General features: G+C 40.3%; 1 protein-coding gene across 1 annotated transcript in view; it reads left to right on the forward strand.

The window, feature by feature from the left end:
* The first annotated feature begins 8,041 nt into the window (after positions 1–8,041).
* The window catches only part of MMP20 (matrix metallopeptidase 20), a 47,647-nt gene continuing 32,236 nt past the window's right edge, over positions 8,042–23,452 (forward strand). The window contains exons 1-5 of the mRNA XM_014860010.3: positions 8,042–8,221; positions 15,654–15,901; positions 20,259–20,407; positions 22,223–22,348; positions 23,160–23,321. Of these exons, the coding sequence (XP_014715496.1) occupies positions 8,096–8,221; positions 15,654–15,901; positions 20,259–20,407; positions 22,223–22,348; positions 23,160–23,321 (811 nt within the window). The 5' untranslated portion in view covers positions 8,042–8,095. The remainder of the gene's footprint in view (positions 8,222–15,653; positions 15,902–20,258; positions 20,408–22,222; positions 22,349–23,159; positions 23,322–23,452) is intronic.

Consider the following 23,452-nt stretch of genomic DNA (forward strand, 5'->3'; position numbering starts at 1 on the left):
GTGCATCTGTTCAAAACCCTCCAGGGCCGCCCCATCACACACACAGCACAGCGCAGGAATCCAAAGGCAGCCATGATTCACCCGCTGCTGCTCTGCCGCCTCCTACCACACTTTTCTCATTCACCCCGCTCTAGCCTTCTCCTCGCTCCTGCCTCTTCCCCAGACACACCAGGCTCTTTCCCAGCTCAGGCCTTTGTAGCCACTGTTCCCTCTGCCTGGAACATTCTTCCCCTTAAATATTGACAAGACTCACTTTCCAGTACTTTCAAATCTCTACTCAAATGTCATCTTCTCACTTTGGTATCCCCTGCACTCAGAACAGTGCCTGGCACACATACAGGACACTCAACATTTTTGAACATATATAAAACAAAACTGAAGAGGGGGATGTGGTGGGGGGCATGGTAGATCCTTCAAAATGGTTAAATTGATTTTATGTATAGACAGAACTCTAGAGGAAAAAAATAGAGCCTTCAAAAGAAAACTGCTGGGCAAACTATCAACTTCTAGAAATCGCTGATTCGTACACTGAAATACGTCTATAATTTAGCAAATTGACTCACTAAAACGATTGGGCGAGTGGAATGTGCTCTAATGAGACTTCTGACATCCCACCCTTTACCTGGCTGCTGGAAACACATTCACTACCCAACCTCAAAAGCTTACATGGGTGATCACTGCACAACACGCCCGGGATTTTACAAAAATAAACAAAATGCTAACTATACTGGCATGCTTGGCTCTCATGGATCATGATCTGAGATAAACATAACTGTTAGCCCTCTGACTTGGGTCTCCTACAGCCCGCCCCTCAGTGACCCTCTCATCTCCATCCTCATTCCCCTCCAATCTGTGCTGCATACTCCTTTCAAAGCAATCTTTCCGTAAATACAAACCCAATCATGTCATTCCTGGGAAAGAATCTCTCCAGTGGTTTCCCATCACAAGCCGTTAATGTCTAGACACCTTAGCCTGGCACACAAGGCTCCCGTGACGTTGCCCAGTCCACCCCTCTCCGGGCCCTTTAAATAAACTCAGCAAGCCCTCAAAAGTCCTCGCTGTTATTGCGGCTGCTCCAGACTTGATCCATGCCATTCTGCTCACCTTCTGCCTTTTTTGTTCTGCCAACCATGTTCCAGCTCTGTGCCTTGGAACCTTATTTCAGTCCTGTCCCTTGGATCTGCAGCTTGGGTTAGAACTTGCTTTCCTGGCTTTCACCGTTGGCCATGGCTCACCCAGCAAATGACTCCTGGCCTCTGCCTTCCTGTTTGAGTCATCGGAACTGCGGGTGAGAGGTGTCCTCCAACAGACAGGTCTCTGCCTACCTTTTCTGCCCTATCTCATGGTGCTGCCTCCAAATCGTCTTATGCATAGAAATGCCTTCAGTTTCCTAAGAATAGATGCTCTTTTGACATCTCCTCACCCCATTATCCCCTCAGCTTGGAATTCCTCTCTCCACTTCCCTTTTTCATTCCTCCTTCTCACCTCACCCATCTTGCTGGTGAATTCCAACTCCTTCAGCAATCAGCACTCAACTAAAGCTCATTCTAATGGAAAGCACACTCTGATCAAACAGGCTTTCCCTCTTCTGCTCACATTTGGATCTTTAAATACTGCTATTATTCCACTAATTACACTGTAGGATATTTTGAGTTTACATGAGTCTCTCCCTGGAGACTCTAAGACTCCAGCAGGAACAGGTTTTTATTTACGTTTTGTATCTCCAGAACTAAGGCTAGTACCACCATATAGAATAAATGCAAGTTTTAGACTAAGGAAATAGATGAAGAATGGTCAAAAAAATGAAAAAGTAAAATATGCCACTGAGTTCATCATATAGGTCTTCTGTTTTGTCAAATACAAACTTAAAGGGTAAATTGACACAGTCTTTCAAAATTTCACAGACTGTTTAAAAGAAGATGTACGGTAACGTTAAAGGAAAGTTTACGAGAATGGTAGGTATAAGTTCTTACCACCTTAACACTACTGTTTTCATTTCTCCAGATTTCCAGCTTTTTTAGTCTGTATGTACATACTTTTCTGTAGCAAACAGAGAGTCATATTTTTGTCTGACTTTGTATTTTGTTTTTTTGGTTAGAATTGTTCTTTAAATTATGTAACATTGAGTTGTCATGACTTATGTAATCACTTCTCTATTTTTAGACATTTAGGTTGTTTCCAAGATTTTGCTTTTATAACTAAACATAAAATAAACCTTTTTGTTTTTATTCTTTTAAATGATTTTCTTAGTAGAATTTCTAAGAAATGGACTATGGCCTAAAAAATATGAAACCGTTTACAGTTTTGAGGATGTATTGTATAATTGCTTTTTAGAAGGATTCTACCAATTTGCAATATAAAGGCTCATTTTTTGCCACAAAGAGTCAGGCCATTTTTATGTAAGATCTTACTCAAGTTCTCAATCTTACTGCAGTAGTAAATTTTGAGCTCCTGGAGTGTAAAAATAGTGTCTCATATCTTTGTATTCCCAGTGCTTAAAAAACAATTGATGTCCAATAAATATTGAATATGTGAATGAATACAGGTATTTTATGTATATAGAATAGAGGTTTCATATTACATATACACACACACATATATAATTTGAAAGAATCACCTAACCTAACTTCTCCACGTACATCCTGAATCCAAGCAGAAAGGCAGGATCCCACGTAACTCAATCCCTTGTGAAAGCGTGGTGTTCTATCCTATAGTCACAGACTTCTGGAGGCAACTCCACAACCTTCTTTAATAGCTCATTTTAATGGTAACAATTGCTGGATCAGATGTTTCCTTCTCTCAAACCAAAATCACCTATGGTACAGGGTGAGTGTGTTTTCCTCTCTTCTCCCCTCCTCTCGTTTCTTTCTTTTCCTACTCTTGGTGAAGATGAGCAAGTCAGTTTCTGAATCAGAGCCTGCCCGGCCCTCTCTGAGCTTCTCATTCTCACAAGTGGTGTCAGATCCTCTGCTTATTTTCTGTATGGGATTCAGAAAGTAGTCTTTAGTTTCAAATACACATCTTTCTTCTCTTTTTATTCCATCTGATTCTATAATATTTGTTTACCTGGAAATTCAGACCATCCATTATTTTCTATTCCTAATAAAAGCTTCTAAACTTTTAAAAAATAATATCATTAAGAAACAAAGTATGTGATTTACAAGTTAAATAAATAAACATTTTTTAAAAGGCAGGCATTCAAACTAGGATATATTTACTGAAGAAGTTTGGAAGAAAGACTGTGGTAAGGCTGGGTGTGGGCTAGAAGGCTAGCTGGTGGCTGATTGCTAGAAGCCTGACTCACTGAGAGGCATTCTTCAAGACTGCGACTAAACTTGGCAGCCCAGAAATTTAATCATTTATGAAAGCTAAATTCACTAGAGATAGAAATATAGAAACCAAAGTAACAATTGGATCATTTGCGATGAGAAACATCATCATCAGTTAGGGAGCTGGGGCAGTCTGGTCAGCCCATCTTCTTTGTAGGCAGACTCACGGGAGTGCTAGAGAGCTGCTTGGTGACTGGAGTCAACCAAGTGGTCTGCCTACCAGCCAACTAGAGGTCCAGTATTCCCCAGGACACTGCTCACCATACACACCAACCAATATTCGCTTCCAGTAAGTGTTAAGAACACAGACATTAAGCACTAACAGATCTGGGTTAAAATCTTGGACCCACCACTTAATATCTATGTGCATTTCAACAAGTTATCTACCCTTCCTAAGCCCAAGTTTCTTCACTTGAAAAACGGAGCATTCTACAGTTGCTTAAAAAATGTACAGAAGGTGCTTGGCTCAATGTCTGGCATATAATAAAGGCTTAATAAATGTTCTGACACCTTAGGGTAATGTCACACACCTTTGTTTGATTCTTTATATGGGTTCATTTAAAATTTATCCCTCTGAGGACAATCTTGTTTTTCTTATTCCTAGCTTTAATCATTCAATCAGTCAATCATTCATGCATTCATTTGTTCAGCAACTGTTTATTGAATGCTTATTTTGTGCCAGATATTATTCTATGTACTAGGGGTAATGTTGTGAACAGAATATATAAAGTCTCTATCATTACGGAGCTTACATTCTAGTGGTGAAAGACAGATAATAAGAACATAAACAATATATATAGTATGTCAACATATACATTTAATGATGTAATTCTTTTTATCCCCACAATTGTTATTTTAATTGATGGTCAATTCAGTAACCAATGGTATCTTAGAAGTAAGAAAATGTCATGTATTCATTTTTTATTAACCCATCACAATATTTTTGGGAAATATTTGCAAATCATGGAAAAAACAATTCTGAAGTCTCCCATTGTGAACTAGACTGAGCACTAAGCATCCATTGGCTGTTTTAATCCTCTCAACATCCTTCTGAGATAGGTATTATGCCCTATTTTACAAAGCAGAACATAGTTTAGGAGATTTCGCAGATTGTAGTACACATTTTCTGGGTTTGGTTTTTGATTTGTCCCTTGACTGCCAGCATCAATTTCCTCTCTGGGGAACATTCCCAATACATATATATTCCCACTCCCATTATATGTGTATATATGTATAATTGGTGGTCTGTATGGAAGATGTCCTGCCTCTCAGTATGGAGGCCAAGTTGAGGAGGTCCTCCTGCTTCTTGCCTCTGGACATCAAGATGACGACACATGAACCAGGCCCAACCAACAGAATCTCCCATTCCTCAGACTCTGAATGCTGAGAGTGTGAGACAAAGACAGAAACAAGAGCCCAGCAGCAGTCACCTTGGCCGTCCTGCTGGAATACTGTCCAGTGGTAAGAGGCAAGGTCCCCAGCAACAGATCACGCCTCAGTTTTGGTTTCTAGTGCTCTTGGCCCTGCTGGTTCTCCCAGCCTGATACACCGGCCTTCCTGACAATTCTTTGAGATACCTAATATCCTTTCAAAAAAAAGCATATTTTCTCTTAAATTAGCCAGAACTTGTTTTCATAGCCTGAAACTTAAGAACGCTTACTGGTAACACATCTAGAAAATGGCCAAGTCAATGTTTAATTCTTTATCTATCTACATACAAAGTCTGTGCCTTTTATTTAAGCAAGGCAACTAGGTAGTCCATTATTTATTCAACAATTATTCATCAACCCATCACATGCGTAGCAGGCACCATCTCAGAAACTTACCTGTTGGGGATTTACTAAAACACCCATGGAATTGAATTTGGCTGGCACCTAGCAAGTAGTTCTCTACAGTGAAATTAATTCTATCATTTAAAACCCTATCTCCTTGTGTTAATGGTACATGGAAATTTGAGTTCTGTTTAAAGTTTCTGAAAAGTAGGATCCCCAAAACATCATTCCTGTCCGGAGGTTCCCAGCCTTCTGTTTCACGTATACTATTTTTATCGTCCAATTTTTCTCCTCTGCTTTCCACATTTCTCTGTTGTATGGTCTCTAATTTCATTGCCTTTTCATCATTGACTTGCTTTGACATGATCATTTTAGGTTCAAATGATTTGGATTTAACTTAGATTTGATAAAAGATTGAAAGAAAACAGACTATGCTCCCCTGTGAAGAGAGAAAAATCAGGATGAGGAAATGCCTACTGAGAAACTACCAGCTTGAGTCTGTCACTCTCTTTGGAAAGGTCAAGAGTGTTGCGTAGCACTGGCCTCAAAGTGAAATCTATTCACACCAACGTGTAAATGACTTATAATAACATAGCTTGGTATTTCTCTGCAGTTTTTCACTTAACAATCAAAGTGTCATACTTGGGAGATTGATTGTATTTATACATTAGAAGAGTGGATACTGGAATCTTCTAGAAATATCTAGGTCACACCTTACAGGCAGTTATTTATCTCAATTTGCTTCCAAAAATGGAATTTAGCATACTCTTTAGAGTTCTAGAAGTGAGAATATTTTCTACTGGCCCCAGAGTTTCCTTACTGTCATTCCTTCCACCCCAAAGCTTCCTCCCTGTCGGCACTGAGGCCATCACGATAGACTGGAGTAGTGATTTGGGAAGAAAATACGGGAATAAGATGACCAAATGGAGGTAAGTTTCAAGGACTCATTCCATGTGTTCTTCAATTTTGGCAGCAGTTATGAAGGTGTAGCAATTGCGCTGCAGAGGACAGGAGAGTATACAAACGCAAATTTTGAAAAATTACTGTACTATTCTTTTCCTTTCCTCAAACAAAAAAGTGACAATGAATATATGTTTGCACATTCACTCATTTATAAAACAAACTTTGTTAAGTGACTTTTGAATCATTCAATCTTCAAGGAGCTTACAATTTAGTTAGCTGAATATCTCCATCTTTCAGAATCTACTAGAATTCTCTATCAGTAGAATTCTCTATCAGAATCTACTAAATCTGTGGTTGTCTTTCTTTTTTCTTGTGAAGATGATGTTTTGTGTGTCTCACAGTACATGACAGAGATGATATTCACATGTGTGACAAACTCTCATTGAGTACCTGGGGTTATTCGCAAGACCCCACACGCAGGCTGTCACTCCACTGTTTTCTCTTCTATGCAGGAAAGTATATCAGAATGCAACAGAGCAAGAGAGAGAGAGACACCACTGTAGTAACAATCTTGAATCTATTCTAAGTGTGAAGGTAAGTCATTCACACACTTTCATGGCTTAACAAGCACTAGGAATAAATTATTTGCAACAGACTTCACAAATGACTTGCAAATACCAGGTATGTCACCACTAAAACACACTGCTGTAGATGGCAAGGGCAATCGTGAATACTTTCTGAGACTGGGATGTTCTTGGCACTTTTGATACATTTTTTAATTTATCCTAGACCCCATAATTCTATTTGCTCAACTAATCCAGTGGTTTTCCAACTTTAACATGCATCAGAATTACCTGGAGGGCTTGTTAAAATGCAGTCTGCTGGGCCCCACTCCCAGAGTTTCTAATTCAGTATGTCTGGGCAGGGCCTGAGAAGGCATTTCCAACAAGTCCCCAGGTAACAGTGATGCTGCCGGTCCATGAACCGCACTTTGAGAATCATTGATAAAGGTATCCATTCATCCCTTCCAAAAACATTTATTAAAACCTACCAGGTGCCTAACACCAAAGTAAAAAGACCAATTGAACATTATTCTATAAAAGCTAACCTCTATTGAGCACTCTGCTGAGAGCTTTGTTATGACCTGGTTTACTCCTTTATGACAATCCTACAGTTAGGTATCTTTTCCACACAGTATTATTATGGTCAGTCTCTTTCAGATTAAAAAAAAGTCCTGATGTTCAACAAGGTTAAAGAACTTCCCCAAAGTCACACAGCTAGGAAGCATCTTAAACAAAATTTAATCTGTTTGTCTGATGCCAAAGTGTTTTTCTCACCATACCCTCTCTTCTCCAAGCTATCTCTAGATCAAGATCTGTCTAAATCAGAGCCAGGAAAAAGAACATGGCTCCAGATAGCCAGTGTGCAGAGAATGGGGAGTTCTGTCTAACATTTTGGTTAGCTAAGACATATCTTTGTGTTAACTTATTCAAAAGCTTTCTAACAGTTATCAGTTCACTTTCTACCCTAAGTCAGCATAATATAATGTACTGTTTCCTTGATGATTCAGGATCTTACGTGTCCCAGAACCATCATTATACACAGCATTCGTTCCTGAGAAATGTCGAACTGGCTGCAGAAGATAGAGGCAATTCGACTGAATGTGTGGGGAGCCCAGAATTACTGAGGACAAATTAAATTATATTCTAATTATTTCCCTTTTCTGTAATCAGAATGGAAAAGACTCACAAAGTGAGACTAAACAAATGTTTCAGCTGAGTTGGGTTCAGATTAATCAAGTTTACCCCAATTTGTGTAAGTAGCTGACAAACTTCATTTAAAAGTCTTTTTCTCCTTTTGCGACTCGGTAACTCACAAAGAGCGAAGCTTTCCTTGACTCCTGTGCACCGTTGTGTTACCCCGTCATCAGGGAGAGAAATGAGCTGTATAATTACCTTTTGAGACATGAATCATCCTTGCTCTGAGGGCCCAGACCTGTTCGACTCTATAAAAGCAGCTGAAGGTGGAAGTGCAAACGTGCACTGTCTGTCGTCCCCCAGGCTGATATAATTACCACGCTACCGTGAGGAGATGAAGGTGCTCCTTGCATCTGGCCTCGCTGTCCTCCTCATCACGGCTTTGAAGTTTTCCACTGCAACCCCCTCCCTATTTGCAGCCACCCCCAGGACCTCAAGGAACAACTACCACCTCGCACAGGTTTGTGAATCTTTGCACAATTCCCTTTTCCTCCTCTTGCCCTGGAAAACTTAAAAGGGTATAACAAGAAAATAAGAAAAAATCTGTTATTGTTTTAAAATCATCGTCTAAGTCCGCTGAAGTCTGATAGATACTATCTCCTGGACAGCTAAGACTAAGGTCTGGTGCACAGTGGGTGTACATGTTGCATGAGTGAATAAATAAATGAATAAATATCTATCTAGGAATCTTGCTTCATACAGAATTTGAGGTGGCTTGCAAAATTACATGCAATACAATAAGACAAAAGAAATATTTGAAGAATAATGCAGGAGGAAAATAAGGGCAAAAAAATAAAAATCAAGGTGTAGGATTCCCACACTAGAGGTGGATTGTAAATTTAGTGCTAAGCTTCCTAGCAGTCACAATAAAAAGATTTCCTATGGGCACATTTTAGAAAATGGCTCTTCTACTCACAGTAAACTTGATCAAAACCTAAAGTGAACCAAGTTTTTCCTGAGTGCCTACCCTCTTTTTATTGAAGAGTCTTTCCTCTCTAAAGCATATTCACCAAGTACCTTATTTGCTTACACTTTCTGTATTTTCCTTTTTTAAAATCTCCCCCAAATAACTGTTGGTAAAGATCTGATACAAATAATTTGTAGTAGAATTTTTGCAAAGGCTACACATGACTCAAATTGATTCAACATACAGTCATGTGTCGCTTAACAACGGGGATGTATTCTGAGAAATGCGCCCTTAGATGATTTCGTCGTTGTGTGAACATCATAGAGTGCACTTACACAAACCTGGATGGTACAGTCTGCTACACACCTAGGCTCTATGGTACTAATCTTATGGGACCTCCATCGTATATGCGGTCCGTTGTTGACTGAAGTGCCATCAGACGGTGCATGCCTGTAAATTTGCTTCAAAGTGTCATTTTGCATTTAAAAGGAAGGTGGCAATCTTCAACCTAAAGAAATGAGTCTCTAATGATGGAACTTCCAACGTTAGTGAAAGATGTGTGGATGAGATGTTTTTGCACCAGGGACTGTCTTTCAAAATGACAGCGTATCTGTGATTACCAGCTCTGCCTCCAGGTTGCTTTCCTATCTGTCGGGCTGCACCGTGTGGTGCTTCAGTGGTTGCGCTGCAGAGCTGACCTACACCCTGACACACCGGTGCGTCCCTACGGATTGCTTTGCTGCCCGTCCATTCTAACTGCTCAGTCCCCCTGCCATACCAGTCATCAGCTCTGCATATAAACAGAACAGTGGATGCCAAGTGCAGACCTATTGAATTGAACTTCCTTTGACTCAAGCCCACTTTTAGATGAACTAAATTCAAAAATAACATATCTCAGAATACTGGGGTCTATTTCAAATTGTATTTCACTGGTGCCACCTGGTTTTGAGTCCCTTCTCCCCAAATATAATTTTCCTCCCTAGCCTCGTGCCACTCTGATGCAGAAACTACAGAGTCTCTGCAACCTCCAAGAGGAGGGTCATGCAGAGGCCAGAACTGATCTGAGGTGGCCGAAGACTATGATTCTAGTCCAGGTTCAGACAAAGTATGGTCATCGGGCCAAAACTGGCCACATCTATTTGTTTACATACCATCTGTTACTGCTTTTGCATCACAATGGTGGAGTAAGGTAAAACCAAAAATATTAACTATCTGCCCTTTACAGAAAAAATTAGCTGACCCCTGAGCAGTCTTACAGGAATAAAGCCAGAAAGTCTTAAGAAAAGCCATCCTTGCTAGGAGTATTTGGGAAGAATTAGGTGGCCTTGGAATGTTGGGGATCTTTGGTGATCCCTTACTTCTTCATCTCCAAAATAAGTCAGTGCGCCTCAGTCTCCCTTATGGCATACTCTCAGAAAGACTCCAACCAGAAACCAAGGAAACTTGTCAATACCTCGTCACCCAGCAAACAGCACCTTCTCTTGCCTGCAACGGGCTCAGTCACCAGCTCGGGGCAGGACCAGTTGACACCTTTCAGCAGGCTGAAATGATCTGGGCAAACCTCTAAAGTGGATCTCAGTGACTTAGAAAGAATAATGTCTCACCTTATAGTTTACAGAAATATATAACAACTTTGGCGCAGCCTTATAATACAAATGAAACAACATGAAAATGGGCTTATTTCATGATAATAGCTTAAGGTCACTCATTCAACAACTATTCATTGAACATTTACTATATGCTGTGTGCCAGCATCTCTTCTAAGTACTGGAGAAACGTCAGTGAGCAAAACAAGTAAGGTCCCTGTTCTTATGGCTGTTACATGGGGATGACGGAGGAGATGGGGAGGTGCTAAACAAGTCAGTCAATAAGCGCCCAATATGATTTCAGTAAGTGATGCTGGAAAATAAATTAACCAGGATGAGAGACAGTGACTGGGACAGTGGGGGTGCATTTTCACCTGAGTAGTCCAGAAAGGCTTCTCTGAGGAAATGACATTTGATATGAACTTGAACTATAAGAAGGAGCCAGTCATGTGAAGATCTGGAGACAGAGTAGTCAAGGCAGAGGAAAGAGCAAGTGCAGCAGCCCAGGATGAAGAAGCGCGGATGGAGCATCAGGCTAGTGTGGCAAGAGCTGAGAGACGACGGGAGGAGGGTACTGACTCAGTCCCAGAGTCAGGCCAGGCCAGCGGATCATCGGAGCCAGGGAGCTGGATCAGGTAAGCACTTCCACACTGCTCTCTTCTTTCTAGATGGCTTGCTAAGAGAGAACAAGTGGTTTTTTGTGCCTGGAAACTCCAGACAGGAAAATTTCCAAATACCGTTCGCTTCTTCCTAAACCCACGGTGACAATAATCTATGCTTGAAAACATAAACAGGTTTTTAGTTGATTTATTTAATGCCACTTGTATTCTTTAAATTCTAATTGGCTAGTTAGCATAAAGACTTTGAACATGATAGAAAGATAAAATGCTTACTTAGTCTCATAATCCAGGGTTTTATTCCACTTTTTTGTTTGTTTTTAAAAGGCAATATCAATACAACACTTAAAACAGATTGTTAAATTGTCCTGAAAAATAATATAGATTTTCATTATCATGTTATGAACTCATAATTAAAGAAAATGAAAAATAAAAGCCTTCCAAATACAAACTGTTAAATTCAGGTGCTTTTACTACCATTTTACTCTCTGTGTATAAAGCTATTTTTAAATTGTTATTATATTCAAAATTCAGTTCCTACTTTTCTGATTATTATGTCATAAGAAAATTTCGATTTTAATATTATTTTCATATTTTTAAAGAGTTGCAAATATTCCATAATATGAGCAAGTTATAATTCACTTAACTATCTCTTTTGTTGGACACACAGATTATTTTCATGTGAATAATGTTTCTATGAACACCTTGTGCATCAGCCTAATCTAAAGGATTATTGTTTCAGGATAGAATTCCAGAAGTGGAATTAATGAGTAAAAGGGTATATACACTTTAACGTCTTTTGATACATTTAAAAGCATTTTCACATTGAGGATCTCATTGGATCCTCACACCAGTGTGGTCAGTAGGACGGATTCCAATCCCATTTGATAGATGAGTAAACTGAAATCAAAAGAAATTAGAATTGTTAGAATCCAGGATTTATCACACAGCAAAAATTTCCCATAGTTCCATTTTTGTGATTTAGCCAAAATAGAAAGAAATGTTGAAGAAACCATATCTTGAACTTCACCTTGTCCTGAAGCTTACTTAAATCTGAGTTTTGAACTCTTAACTCTCAGAAAGGACACTAGGAAAGTGCACTGAATGAAGAGTTGGGAGGGAGCTTGGGCCACTAGCTTGCTGGGACTGCCCTCTAAGGCCTCAGTTGTTTTTATCTATCAAATGTTGGAAGAGAAGTAGAGAGAGGACCACCTGAGAACCAATCTTATGATCTTCTAATTTTGACAGTGGGGGAGTGGGGAGGGCAGGGTGCAAATGGGACAACTCTGGTGAGTCTGAAATCTTTGACTCAGCGCCACAATCAGGTGTTGAGCCAACAACACACAAGTGTTAGAATTAACACAAACCAAATTCTAAGGGCACATCTAAATGCCTCATTGAACATTGTGACTCTAAAAAGTATGCTAAAACTTTGTGAATAACTTTGGCAAGAAAGTGCCCAGAATCATTTGGGCTCTCAGCACCTCAGAACATCTGATAATTCTTCAAAGAAGCGTATTTTCATATTTCACCTAAAGAAAAAGAGTTCAAATATTAACTAAACATCTACTCTGAGCCTAGAACTGTGACAGCCACAGGGCCTGTATTTGTGAAGGAGTCATGGTCCCCACAGGAAGGAGCTTGCCACCCAGCAGGCAAGAGTAATGAGAAATCTGTGGACAACAGTGTCATGTGGCAAGTATTTCCTAGTAGAAGAACCACATCCTGTGGGAGCAACTCCCTTGTATCACCATAGACACCAATTTTTGTTCTCTTTTTAAGTAGAATTAGTTTCCAATTTTATTTTACTTCACTAAAAGGTACTGTTTTAATCCTATCTACTATGATTGGTCTTAAGCCTTCTGAGGCGCAGGTCTAGCATCTTAGTCATATTTTAAAGTAACATTTTATTGTAAAACTGTATATGTTCACAGTAGAAAAATTATAAAACATATATAACTAAGAAAGAATTATCCTCAATTCCGTCACTAAGATGCAACCACTGTTAATCCTTCACTCTTTATCTTTCAAAACCACTTTTCTATGAGTTAGGGCCGGAACTAGGGCGACGGGAGGGAGGCAGGGTCGAATGCTGGCTTTACTTAAAAGTTTGATGCTTTGTGTATCATGTATTTTTTCAAATTAATTTTGATATTTTTTAAATATTGCATTAAAATACTATTTTTCTTGATCATTTCAGTTTTTGGGCGATTTCTCACTTCCTCACCCTGGTGCCAGTTTATGACTATATATCTGTGTGTGTATCCATATACACACACTTTCATTTATAAACATGGCTTATACTATACGAGTAGTTTTAAACCTATTTTCTACTTAATGTATCATGAGCATCCTCCCTTATACAACTATATTTTTTAATTATTTCAATTTAATTAATTTATTTCAAAATTAGAATATAGAGTGTAACATATAACCTAAGAAGGGAAAACATATTTGAAATCAAAACTGTCTCAGAAAATAAGAGCTTACCTCTGAAGAGCATAATCCAGATTTACCATGAGCATCATGTTATCATAGCATCAACTTGAGCAAACAGGAATAGCTCAGAGAACCAACGTCATCTCGAAAAAGATCGGAAACACAAGATGCTTACTTAAGATGGTGGCCTAACCAGAGATGGACACGGAACCAAATAGTCACACCTCTGTTTTAGAGCACCTCAGCCAGGTTCCAGGGCCCGTGAGCTCGCTCCACACTGCCTCTCCCTTTGCCTCCTCTGGGCTCTCCTCTCACTGAGATTTGTAGAAGGGATGGCCACCGGGGAAGGGAGCTTCTCTCACAAGCAGGGCAGGGAGCAAGGGTCAGTTGACCCCACAGTAAGGAAACAGCACCTTGTCAAACAAGTGAGCAAGTCTTACTCCTTTTTTTCTTTCCTTAACAATTAAAGTCCATGTTCATAGCAGAAAACTTTGGAATATAGGAAAGGGCAAAGAATAAACTTTCACCCATAGTTTTACAAGGCAAACAAGGTTAATATCCAGGCATATTTCCTTCTAATATTTATGTTACTCATGTTCATTATAAATTATATATATAACAAATTATATGTATTACATATAAGTTATTTATTATATATCAATATGTGGATTAATATCTTAATTTTAAATATTAACATATATTAATATATATATAGTGAACATGAGAATAAGATAAATACATACACATATATATTTGATTTGGTTTATTTATGAAATTATGATAATTTGCATAAAGCTTTCACCTCTGCTTATTTCAATGTTATCACTATTATATTGAGTGCATTATTCCATATCATTAAATGTTTTTCAAAAATGTGTCTTAGGGGAGGCCTAGTATTACTTCACGTGAACATATAATAATATATCTAACAAATCCTCTATTGTGAGATATTGTTTGCTTCCAATATTTTACTACTTATATATATAAATATGTATATATAACATATAAAAGTCATATACATAATTGATAAAAAATATATATAGTTAATGTGATATATAAATAAATATTATTATGTACAGTAAAACGACTTACATATAATATATAAATATAAAATTTTATATATAATAAAAAATATACATAAATCTTTAGCTGCTCTTTGTTTATTTTCCTGAAATAAGTTGGCTGGGTGAAATTCCTGGGCGAACAGCAGGCTCTAACCCTGCATTTGCCTGACTCTGCCTTGCTCACTTCACCTAAGCAGCATAGACAAGTTTTTGAATCATATATTACAGGTTCTAAGCCTTTACGTACGAATGAAAGCCTTATAATTTATGGTTAATTTTACCTGTCTCAAGAGGCAAAGAGCCTGTCCCAGGAATCCTGCCTCATGAAAACAATCTCAGTCCCACATATTGAACACACTAGAACTGATTAAAATCTTCAGTTGGGAAACAGATTGACGCTCTGCCCACATATAAGATGAGAGGCTGGAACATAACTTTTGAGAGTTAAAAACATACTGAGCTTGCACAATGTATAGTGAAAATACCAATAACTGCTTACCTAGTGGTTCAGTGGTTAAGATTTGGTGCTCTCAGCACCACAGCCGGGGTTCATTTTCAAGTCAGGGAAGCACACCACCCAACTGTCGCTTGTCATATTGTGGCGACTGCATGTTGCCGTGATGCTGAAAGCTATGCCACCATTATTTCAAATACCAGCAGTGTCACCCATGGTGGACAGGATTCAGTGGAGCTTCCAGACTAAGACAGACTAGGAAGGAGGACCTGGCCATCCACTTCTGAAAAAATTGGCCATGAAACCCCTATTAAAAGCAGCTGAGTGTTGTCTGGTATAGCACTGGAAGGTGAGAGGATGGCGCAAAAAGACAGGACAGGGTTCCGCTCTGTTGTACACAAGCTAGCTAGGAGTCAGAATCAACTAGATAGCGCTAGCAACAACTGCTTACCAGAGACATAGGATAGACTGTTTCATAAACTGGGTAAAGATTTCAATGCCAAATGATCCATGGGGAAGAGGTGTTCACATCATTTTCCTTCCATTATTTCTCCCTCTTAAAATATCTACTCATTGCAGAAAAACTATAAAATGTAGGTGAGAAAAAAAAAATCTAAAATTCCCACTACCCAAAGATAATTATAGTAATTTGGCGTATATCTCCCTAAGCTTTATCTATGCAAATATATCTAAGTTTTTTCAAAGATGGGAATATGCTCTACACTGTAATTTTAATATATCAAGAATATTATCCCTGTCTTACCTGAGCAGGAGTATTTCCCAGAGACTGTGCTACAGATGTGTCAGCCTACCTCTCCATTTCAGGCGTACCTCGACAAGTATTACACGGTTAAAGGAGGCCACCAGATTGGTGAGATGGTTGCACGAGGAAGCAATTCCATGGTGAAGAAGATTAAGGAGCTGCAAGTGTTCTTCGGCCTCCCAGTCACCGGGAAGTTAGACAAGTCCACGATGGATGTGATCAAGAGGCCTCGCTGTGGAGTTCCTGATGTGGCAAACTACCGCCTCTTCCCAGGTGAACCCAAATGGAAAAAAAATACTTTGACCTACAGGTAATGAGATCTGAGTCTCTCCAAATTCAGAGAGAAACATCCTTTCTCTTTCCTCCTTTTCTTTTAAAAATATCTTCCTTCTGATCTGTATAAAAATCATGACTCATCAAAATCATATAAGAACACTTAGGTTGAATCTTTAGACAATGACGATGAAGACAGCACGAGAAAGTATGATCCCCAGATTATTGTAGTGGCTGGCCATCTTAGGCTTTACAAACAATTGTATCAGTTAGGGACAACACATTTATCTTTAAAGAAAAATAATCTAGTCTAGGATTAATAACCTGACAGTGCCAACCAGTTTTCTTAAAACAACCTGCTTAATCAGAAGGATATGATGAAACTCACCAATCAATAAATTAATTTCCATTGATTCCAAAAATCATTTATTGATGATTTACTAAGTGCCTACTATACGCGTTCAGTGTTGGAAATATAAAGGTGACTAGATAACCATCTCTGACCTTAGGGAACCCACAGCCCTTTGGGAGAGGCACACACACAAGCAGATAGTTGCAGCTCTGTGTGAAAAGTGTGAAACCACAGGTCTGAGCAGAGAACTGTGGGAGTACTTAGAGGGAGCTACCAAGTCGCCCAGCGACCGGGTAAGTGACATCTGAGCCTAAAGTCAAAGTAAAGTAGGAGCCCGTCTGCCTTTAGCCCCAGGCTCCCCAGTCACCCATGGTATCCCTCCCACCACCACCACACTGTAGCATGCCCCCAACCTGGCCATCCCCTGGCCTCCTCCTGCCTCGGAACAAGGATTCTGTGTTGTCCGAGGGGGCATGCCCAACCAGAGTCTGGTCCTCTTTGCGCTCTGCTTATTCAGGCTGAAATTCCTGCTCAGCAGTCTGGACCCACTTGCTGGGCTGGCCCAGCCTCCTTCCCAGGTCAGCCTGGGTTGGACCACCCATGGTGCCAGCCCCTCTGCCTGAATGTGGGGCTGGAGGCAGGCTCAGGGAGCCTGGGTATGTGGGCTTCGTGCATGCTAGACAGCGGTGGCATCGGAAAAGAAGGGCGGCCTTCATTTGTACTTTTGTCCCAGGCCTCGCAAACGTTAGGTGTTTTCCACTTTGAAAAGCAGACTGAGCAAACAGTGGCAGAGGGTGGCGGGAGTAGAGGATGCAGGAAGGGGAATGGTGGGAGGCCGGGCTGGAGAGACAGCCTGAAGGGCAGCTAGAAGGTGAGGCTCAGCAGTTTGGGCTTTTGCCGCCGGTTGTTAAGTTTCCAAGAATTTTGTGAGCTGGTTGCCAAACACAGCCATTATTAAAATTAAATTATGTAAACTTACAATTAAATACATTTATTAAAAACAAAGGTAATCAAAACGTCGCTTCCTAATTATTTTTCTTTAAGATTAGCACCTGAGCTAAACACTGTTGCCAATCTTTTTTTTTTCCTGCTTTTTCTCCCCAAAGCCCGCCAGTACATAGTTGTATATTTTAGTTGTGGGTGGCTCTAGTTGTGGCATGTGGGATGCCACCACAGCGTGACCTGACAAGCAGTGCTATGTCCGCGCCTAGGATCCGACCCTGCGAAACCCTGGGCCGCGAAAGCCGAGAGCATGAGCTTAACCACTCGGCCACGGGCCAGCCCCCCTAATTATTACACTACGTTTTACTATTATGTGTTCACAAAGTCTTTTACATCTATTTTATCTGCTTAGTGGAAATGATGTCCTGCCCCATATCTCTTCCCAACTTTGCGTTCTGTGGTGCAAGTTGGTGGCTTGAAATTCACCATAGTGAGAGTGTTTACGGTATGGAAATGGGCAAACCCTATAAATCAGGAGGATTGGTTATGGACCCAGTTGTTAAACTGTACCAGCACACTAGCCAGTCCCCATGGTCAAATGAGGGAGGGTGCAAACCCAGAGAGAAACTACATGATTCCTGAGGCCACTTGTTAGCTGCTATGAGTCTATGAGCCCATAAGGTGGTGCTCTGAACACAATTATTAGCCTCTGCTTGAGCAAAACAATTCCATGAGAATCAAAACATTTGGGGAAGAAACCCCACAAAAGGAACCAAACACACGAGTGATTATGACATAATTAAGAGTAAGACAGGAAAAATTTACATACACTCATGGAGTCTTTTCCACCATTTTCTTAAAATAAACTGTATCATAGAATTTTAGTCTATGACTGTGAACAGCAAAGACAGGGGCATAGATCAAGATAATTTAGGATTTGGAGAAGTATCATATTCTTGTGATAAGTTGGGCAGACCCCAAACCCACAAGCTCCCACTGCCCATCCCCTCTCGCTCTGGAACAACTCCCCTGCCCCCTCAAAAAAAAGAAAAAAAAAAGCACTAGGAGCTATCTTAGTATTCTGTCTGTATAGCTACTGGATCCCAGAACAACTTCTTATAATATAAGCCAGAGGATTAAAATACATAAAATATATCATAGTGTTTATGTGCATAAGCTTTGGAGTCAGATAGAACTTGGCTCAAATACTGACTAATCATAAAATGTGGGTGATTACTAAGACCTCCTAAGGGTTGCTGTGAGGATTAGATGGCATACCACATTAAAAAAGTGCTTAAAACTGTGTCTAGCACTTAGTATGTGTTCAAGAATATTAGCCATTAGCACTGTTGCTTTATCAATTTCTAGACCCTGGGTCAGGATTGTTCTCTAGATTCTCTTCTTTTCTGGTGCTGTCCGTTTCGCCAACTCTGTCTTCTCTAGCTCAGTACACACAGTCAGCTCAAAGATATGGCTGGCTTGTCTACAATGCAAGGGAATTCAAGGTATTACCCATCCAGAGTCATGATAAATCAGAGATTCATATTATATAGTGGGCTTGGCATATATATATATATGTGTGTGTGTATATAAATATATATATATATATTTTTTTTTTTGGTGAGGAAGATTGGCCCTGAGCTAACATCTGTGCCAACCTTCTTCTATTTTGTATGTGGGACGCTGCCCCAGCATGGCTTGATGAGCCATGTATAGGTCTGCATCCGGGATCCAAACCAGCAAACCCTGGGACACTGAAGTGGAGCACACAAACTTAACCACTATGCCACCATGCCGGCTCAGGCTTGGCAGTTTTTGAAAGCACTAAATGATCCCTTTTAGTGTCCTGGTTTCCTCTTCAACTCTATAGCTCTTTCCTCTTGGCTACAATCCCTGGACTTAAAGATCTCCTTGCTCCTTCCCTCTCCATTGCTAAATTGTGCTATGTACCATCCTCTGTGTAGGACACGTTCCCTTCCTTTTGGGCCCCAGGACTACTGCTGTGGGTTTCTGGTTGAGATGGCACCACTCGTATCAGACTAAACTAGGATACTTGTTAAAATGCAGATTTCAGGATCACACCTGTGTATTTAACAACCTTCCTAGGTGGTTAGTTAGCACAGGGCCTAAAATTTGAGAACCACTGAGTCGGTCCTAAAAACCACTAGCTTTTATTCATTAATTCACCCATTTATCAAGCATTTGCTAAGCACCTACTCTGTGCAAGGCTCTGGGCTAGGAGCTGGAAAAAGAGAAGGTAGGCTCAGTCCCTGCTGTCAAGGTTGGCTCTTACAGACCTAGCTTCTCCCTCCACATTCGTCATTCCGTCCCAGCCCGAGGTCCCAAGTAGAAGCTCCTCTCTCCTGCCCTGTCTTCACACACATGCTGCCAGAAACCCCCAGCCCCAAGCTCCAGAGCAGCACGTCCTAGAGTCACCAATTGTCCTAGAGAACCACCAAACTGTCTACTTGCTGTTTGTCCAAAAAGCTCTATACTTTTCTGCCTTTAGATGTCACTGTCACACAGCATTTGATGAAAGCCTCAAGCCTTTTTTCAGTCCAAGTGAGAATCCTTGTTCAAGGCTAGCACTTCCTCTTTAAGAAATGTATTATTTTAAGAAAAAACATTCCCCCGTGGCCCTGGGGAAATCCTGATGGCCTTTGACTAAGAATTTGCAAAACCTCAAAACTCCACGTTTTTGTTTTTTACAATTCAAAATTTTCAGTCCCTTTTAGGGAAACAAAAGCTCCCTTCTCAATTAAAACCGCTTTAGGGACAGAGGACTTCTTGACACTTGTAAAGTTACACATGGTATTACTCTTTAAAATTAGTGACAATATAGTAACAATGAAAGCCCAGCTGATTCAGCACCAGATTATCTCAACTCTCATTTCTCCCCTTCATTTCTCCTATGGTTTAACATGTTTCAGTAATTTAACAAAATGAAAGCAAAACCAGAATTATGGCTCTGGAGAAAAAAATCTCAATTGTAGATTTATGTTCAATGTTTTGATTTTTAACACAATCTTGACGTAATTCTTGCCTTCTTCACTTAGGAGCATTTTACTGAAAGGAAAACGTGTTCCTTCTATTTTCACAGAATATCCAAATACACAACTTCCATGACTCCTGCCGATGTGAACAAAGCAGTAGAGATGGCCCTACAGGCCTGGAGCAGTGCTGTGCCCCTCAACTTTGTTAGGGTAGACTCGGGAGAAGCCGATATTATGATATCTTTTGAAACTGGAGGTACTGTGGGGCTTCTTGGATACTGTCTGCTAATCCAGAGGAGAAGTGTTCCAATACTTTTCCTTCTACAAAATTTAAGCCAAGTGATCAATGCCATCCTCCTTCACACAGTGATGTTATGGGCAGAAGCCAAGATCACGGCAAAGTCATGATCTTCGTCTGACCAGAAACTAGAAACTGGGGAGTTCTCAGCATTTCTTGTCATCATTAGACTCAGCCGTAGAAAGGACTCAGTATAACAGTTCTCAGGATGGTTTAGCCCCATTAAGGGCGGATTCTGTCAGATTTAGCTTTCCTATTGTCTAGGAGGCCATCTGACCTCATGCTATTCCCATGATGTTGTGCATCACTATATACCCTATTCCATATTAGCCAAGAATCCTCACCTCGAATCCTCGCTGAAGGCAATCAATTCCACAGTGGCCCTGACGGCTTTCCCCCTGCAGCAGTGGTTAGGAGAGTGGCTTTGCTGTCTTGCCTCCATTTGCAGACACAGATTGCCTCCAACTTACCCATTTTTTCTCCATCCCCCCACTCACTCTGGTAAGTTGTGGAGGTGTAACTTTGCACAGGGATGGGTGGTGGACTCTGAGCCCTTTTCAGAGAAGTATGTCTAGTTAGGAGATAAAGTTAGCAGTTAGCAGATAAAGTAGATGGCCCATGAGATTCTCTTCCCTTCTCAACTTTCTAACAGTGAAGGAAGTGACTGCCACTGCCTTTTTCCCTCCACAGATAATGTTTCTAGACGTCCCTGCTATTTCAAGTCTTGATCTTAATTTTAATCTGATGTCACTGGCGGAAAACATGCTTAGGAGCTAGGAGAGAGAAGATTAAGCAAGTACTGAGTATGAGCCCTTCAGAGATGGCCCTGGGTGTGACCTGGCCCATGGCAGGTCCTGCTCCTCCCGGAGGACCAAGGCCACCCCCAGTGAAGTGGCAGGGCAGGGTGGCGCTCTCGATCTTTCCAGCTTGTACTCTGTCCCCTAAAACACAAGCTGACTAAGGACTGCGGGACCATTCCACCAGGCCCTCAGGGCACGCAATCTGATTAAACGGCACTGCACCAAAACCTCAGAAGTGGCACACTGGAACTTTGTTATGTTGGTTTTTAATAAAACACCGTATCCTCACTAAAATCGTAAAAAACTGTGAAAGGTGACTTCTACTGCATCCCTCATTTTATTCTTCTTCATTTTCTATTAAATGTAATGAACTGTTAATTAAATATAGACAAACAAAAGCATATAAAGCCTTAAAAGTTAAGATTTTATAAACACCTTTATTACTTTCATTTTACATATCAAAGTATATGAAAATTACAGAGAAATTTTCTTTTTTTTGACACTTCCTTAAATTGTATTATATTGTGCTGTAGAAACAGAAAGCACACGCTTCTTCAATTTACTGTTAATGTCTTAGCTGAATCACATGTTGAAAGCTACACTTTGCCAACACGTTCATCTTCCAATCAATGGATGAGATTGCTGTTGGATGGCCATTTGTTCTTTCTCCGTATGTAATCTACAACATGCGCTTAGTCCACAGTGTGCCATGTGGCAATTAATAGACGTTGCAGTAAAAACAATAACAAAAGCATATTTTTAATGTTTACTATCGTTGAAATACAAAATACCCCTTTTAATTTTTCGATGGACAGATTACTCATGGACATGAACTTCTTACAACAAAAAGCAAATATTGGAAAGTAATACTATTTTAGGTGTCGATGCTTTTCAAAAAGTTGTCCATTCCCTGTACCCCTCAAAAATTGCTAGAAAGACTAACTCCTGTTGACATTTCTCCTCGCTTACTTAGATCACGGGGATTCCTATCCATTCGATGGGCCTCGAGGGACTCTAGCCCATGCATTTGCCCCTGGAGAAGGCCTGGGAGGAGATACACATTTCGACAATGCTGAGAAGTGGACTATGGGAACGAATGGTATATATGCACAATTCACCATAACCTGGAAAATATTGTACCTTCTTCTGGGCCTCCATCATGAAACCTTGAGGTTCAACGTCCCAAGCCACCCTTTAACTAGGGAGGCTGGCTAGGAAAAACAAGTAAGCCAAAAATCCAAAAGGGAACACCATAAGGGAAAAGATTCGCCCTTGATTGTGCTGTAGACTTGTCTGATCTCTGGTTCATAGCATACAATCTCAAGAAGTAGCAGTGCTCCCCGCAACACACAACTTTTTTTCTTTAGCTATACAGTATTTAGTGTTTCTTACTTGTACTTGGAAATAGGCCTATGTTCAGAAATATCCTGAGGGAATCACTAGTCTCTTGAAAAATGTGATGGGAATGGGTATAAAAGTTCCAGAATATCATGCATGTCACCTGGATATCTTTAGTGTGAAATTTTTGTAGATAAAAAGAAGTAGGCTGTCATAGCAGGGATCTAGTAAAACATTTGTGGCCTAAATCTATGAATTATTGCCAACTATTATCATTTTGCCATTATTAGCTCTAAGGCCCTTCTATCAATCTATTTAGCATCACTGACAATAAACAAAATGGATTGACTTACATTTCCATCCTCTCCCACCCCCAAGCCTCTTCTAGCCAAGGGGGACAGAACTAGACAAAAGTCAGCAAAGTGCCAGAATAACCTATCAACCTTTAAATAATCCAGTTACGAAAAGAAAAGGAGTTAACTGTGATTTGGGTATATTCTCCTGTAAAGACAGAAGATATGGATGATAAAACCCTGTGTTGATACTGTCTTTTTCTTTCTCATATTGTCTAGGTTTCAATTTATTCACTGTTGCTGCTCACGAATTTGGCCATGCACTGGGCCTGGCCCATTCCACAGACCCATCAGCACTGATGTACCCAACTTATAAGTACCAGAATCCTTATGGATTCCATCTCCCCAAGGATGATGTGAAAGGGATCCAGGCATTGTATGGTACATTCACTACAATTCTTTGACCACTAGCCCTGAAAGTGACAGGCATTCAGTCTCCAACTTAGAGAAACTATACTTTGCCAGGAGTTACCAGCATAGGTAAAGATTAAGCTAGAGACCACAGCCCCAAA

Source organism: Equus asinus, chromosome 20, assembly GCF_041296235.1.
Source record: "Equus asinus isolate D_3611 breed Donkey chromosome 20, EquAss-T2T_v2, whole genome shotgun sequence".
In the NCBI taxonomy this organism is placed as follows: domain Eukaryota; kingdom Metazoa; phylum Chordata; class Mammalia; order Perissodactyla; family Equidae; genus Equus; species Equus asinus.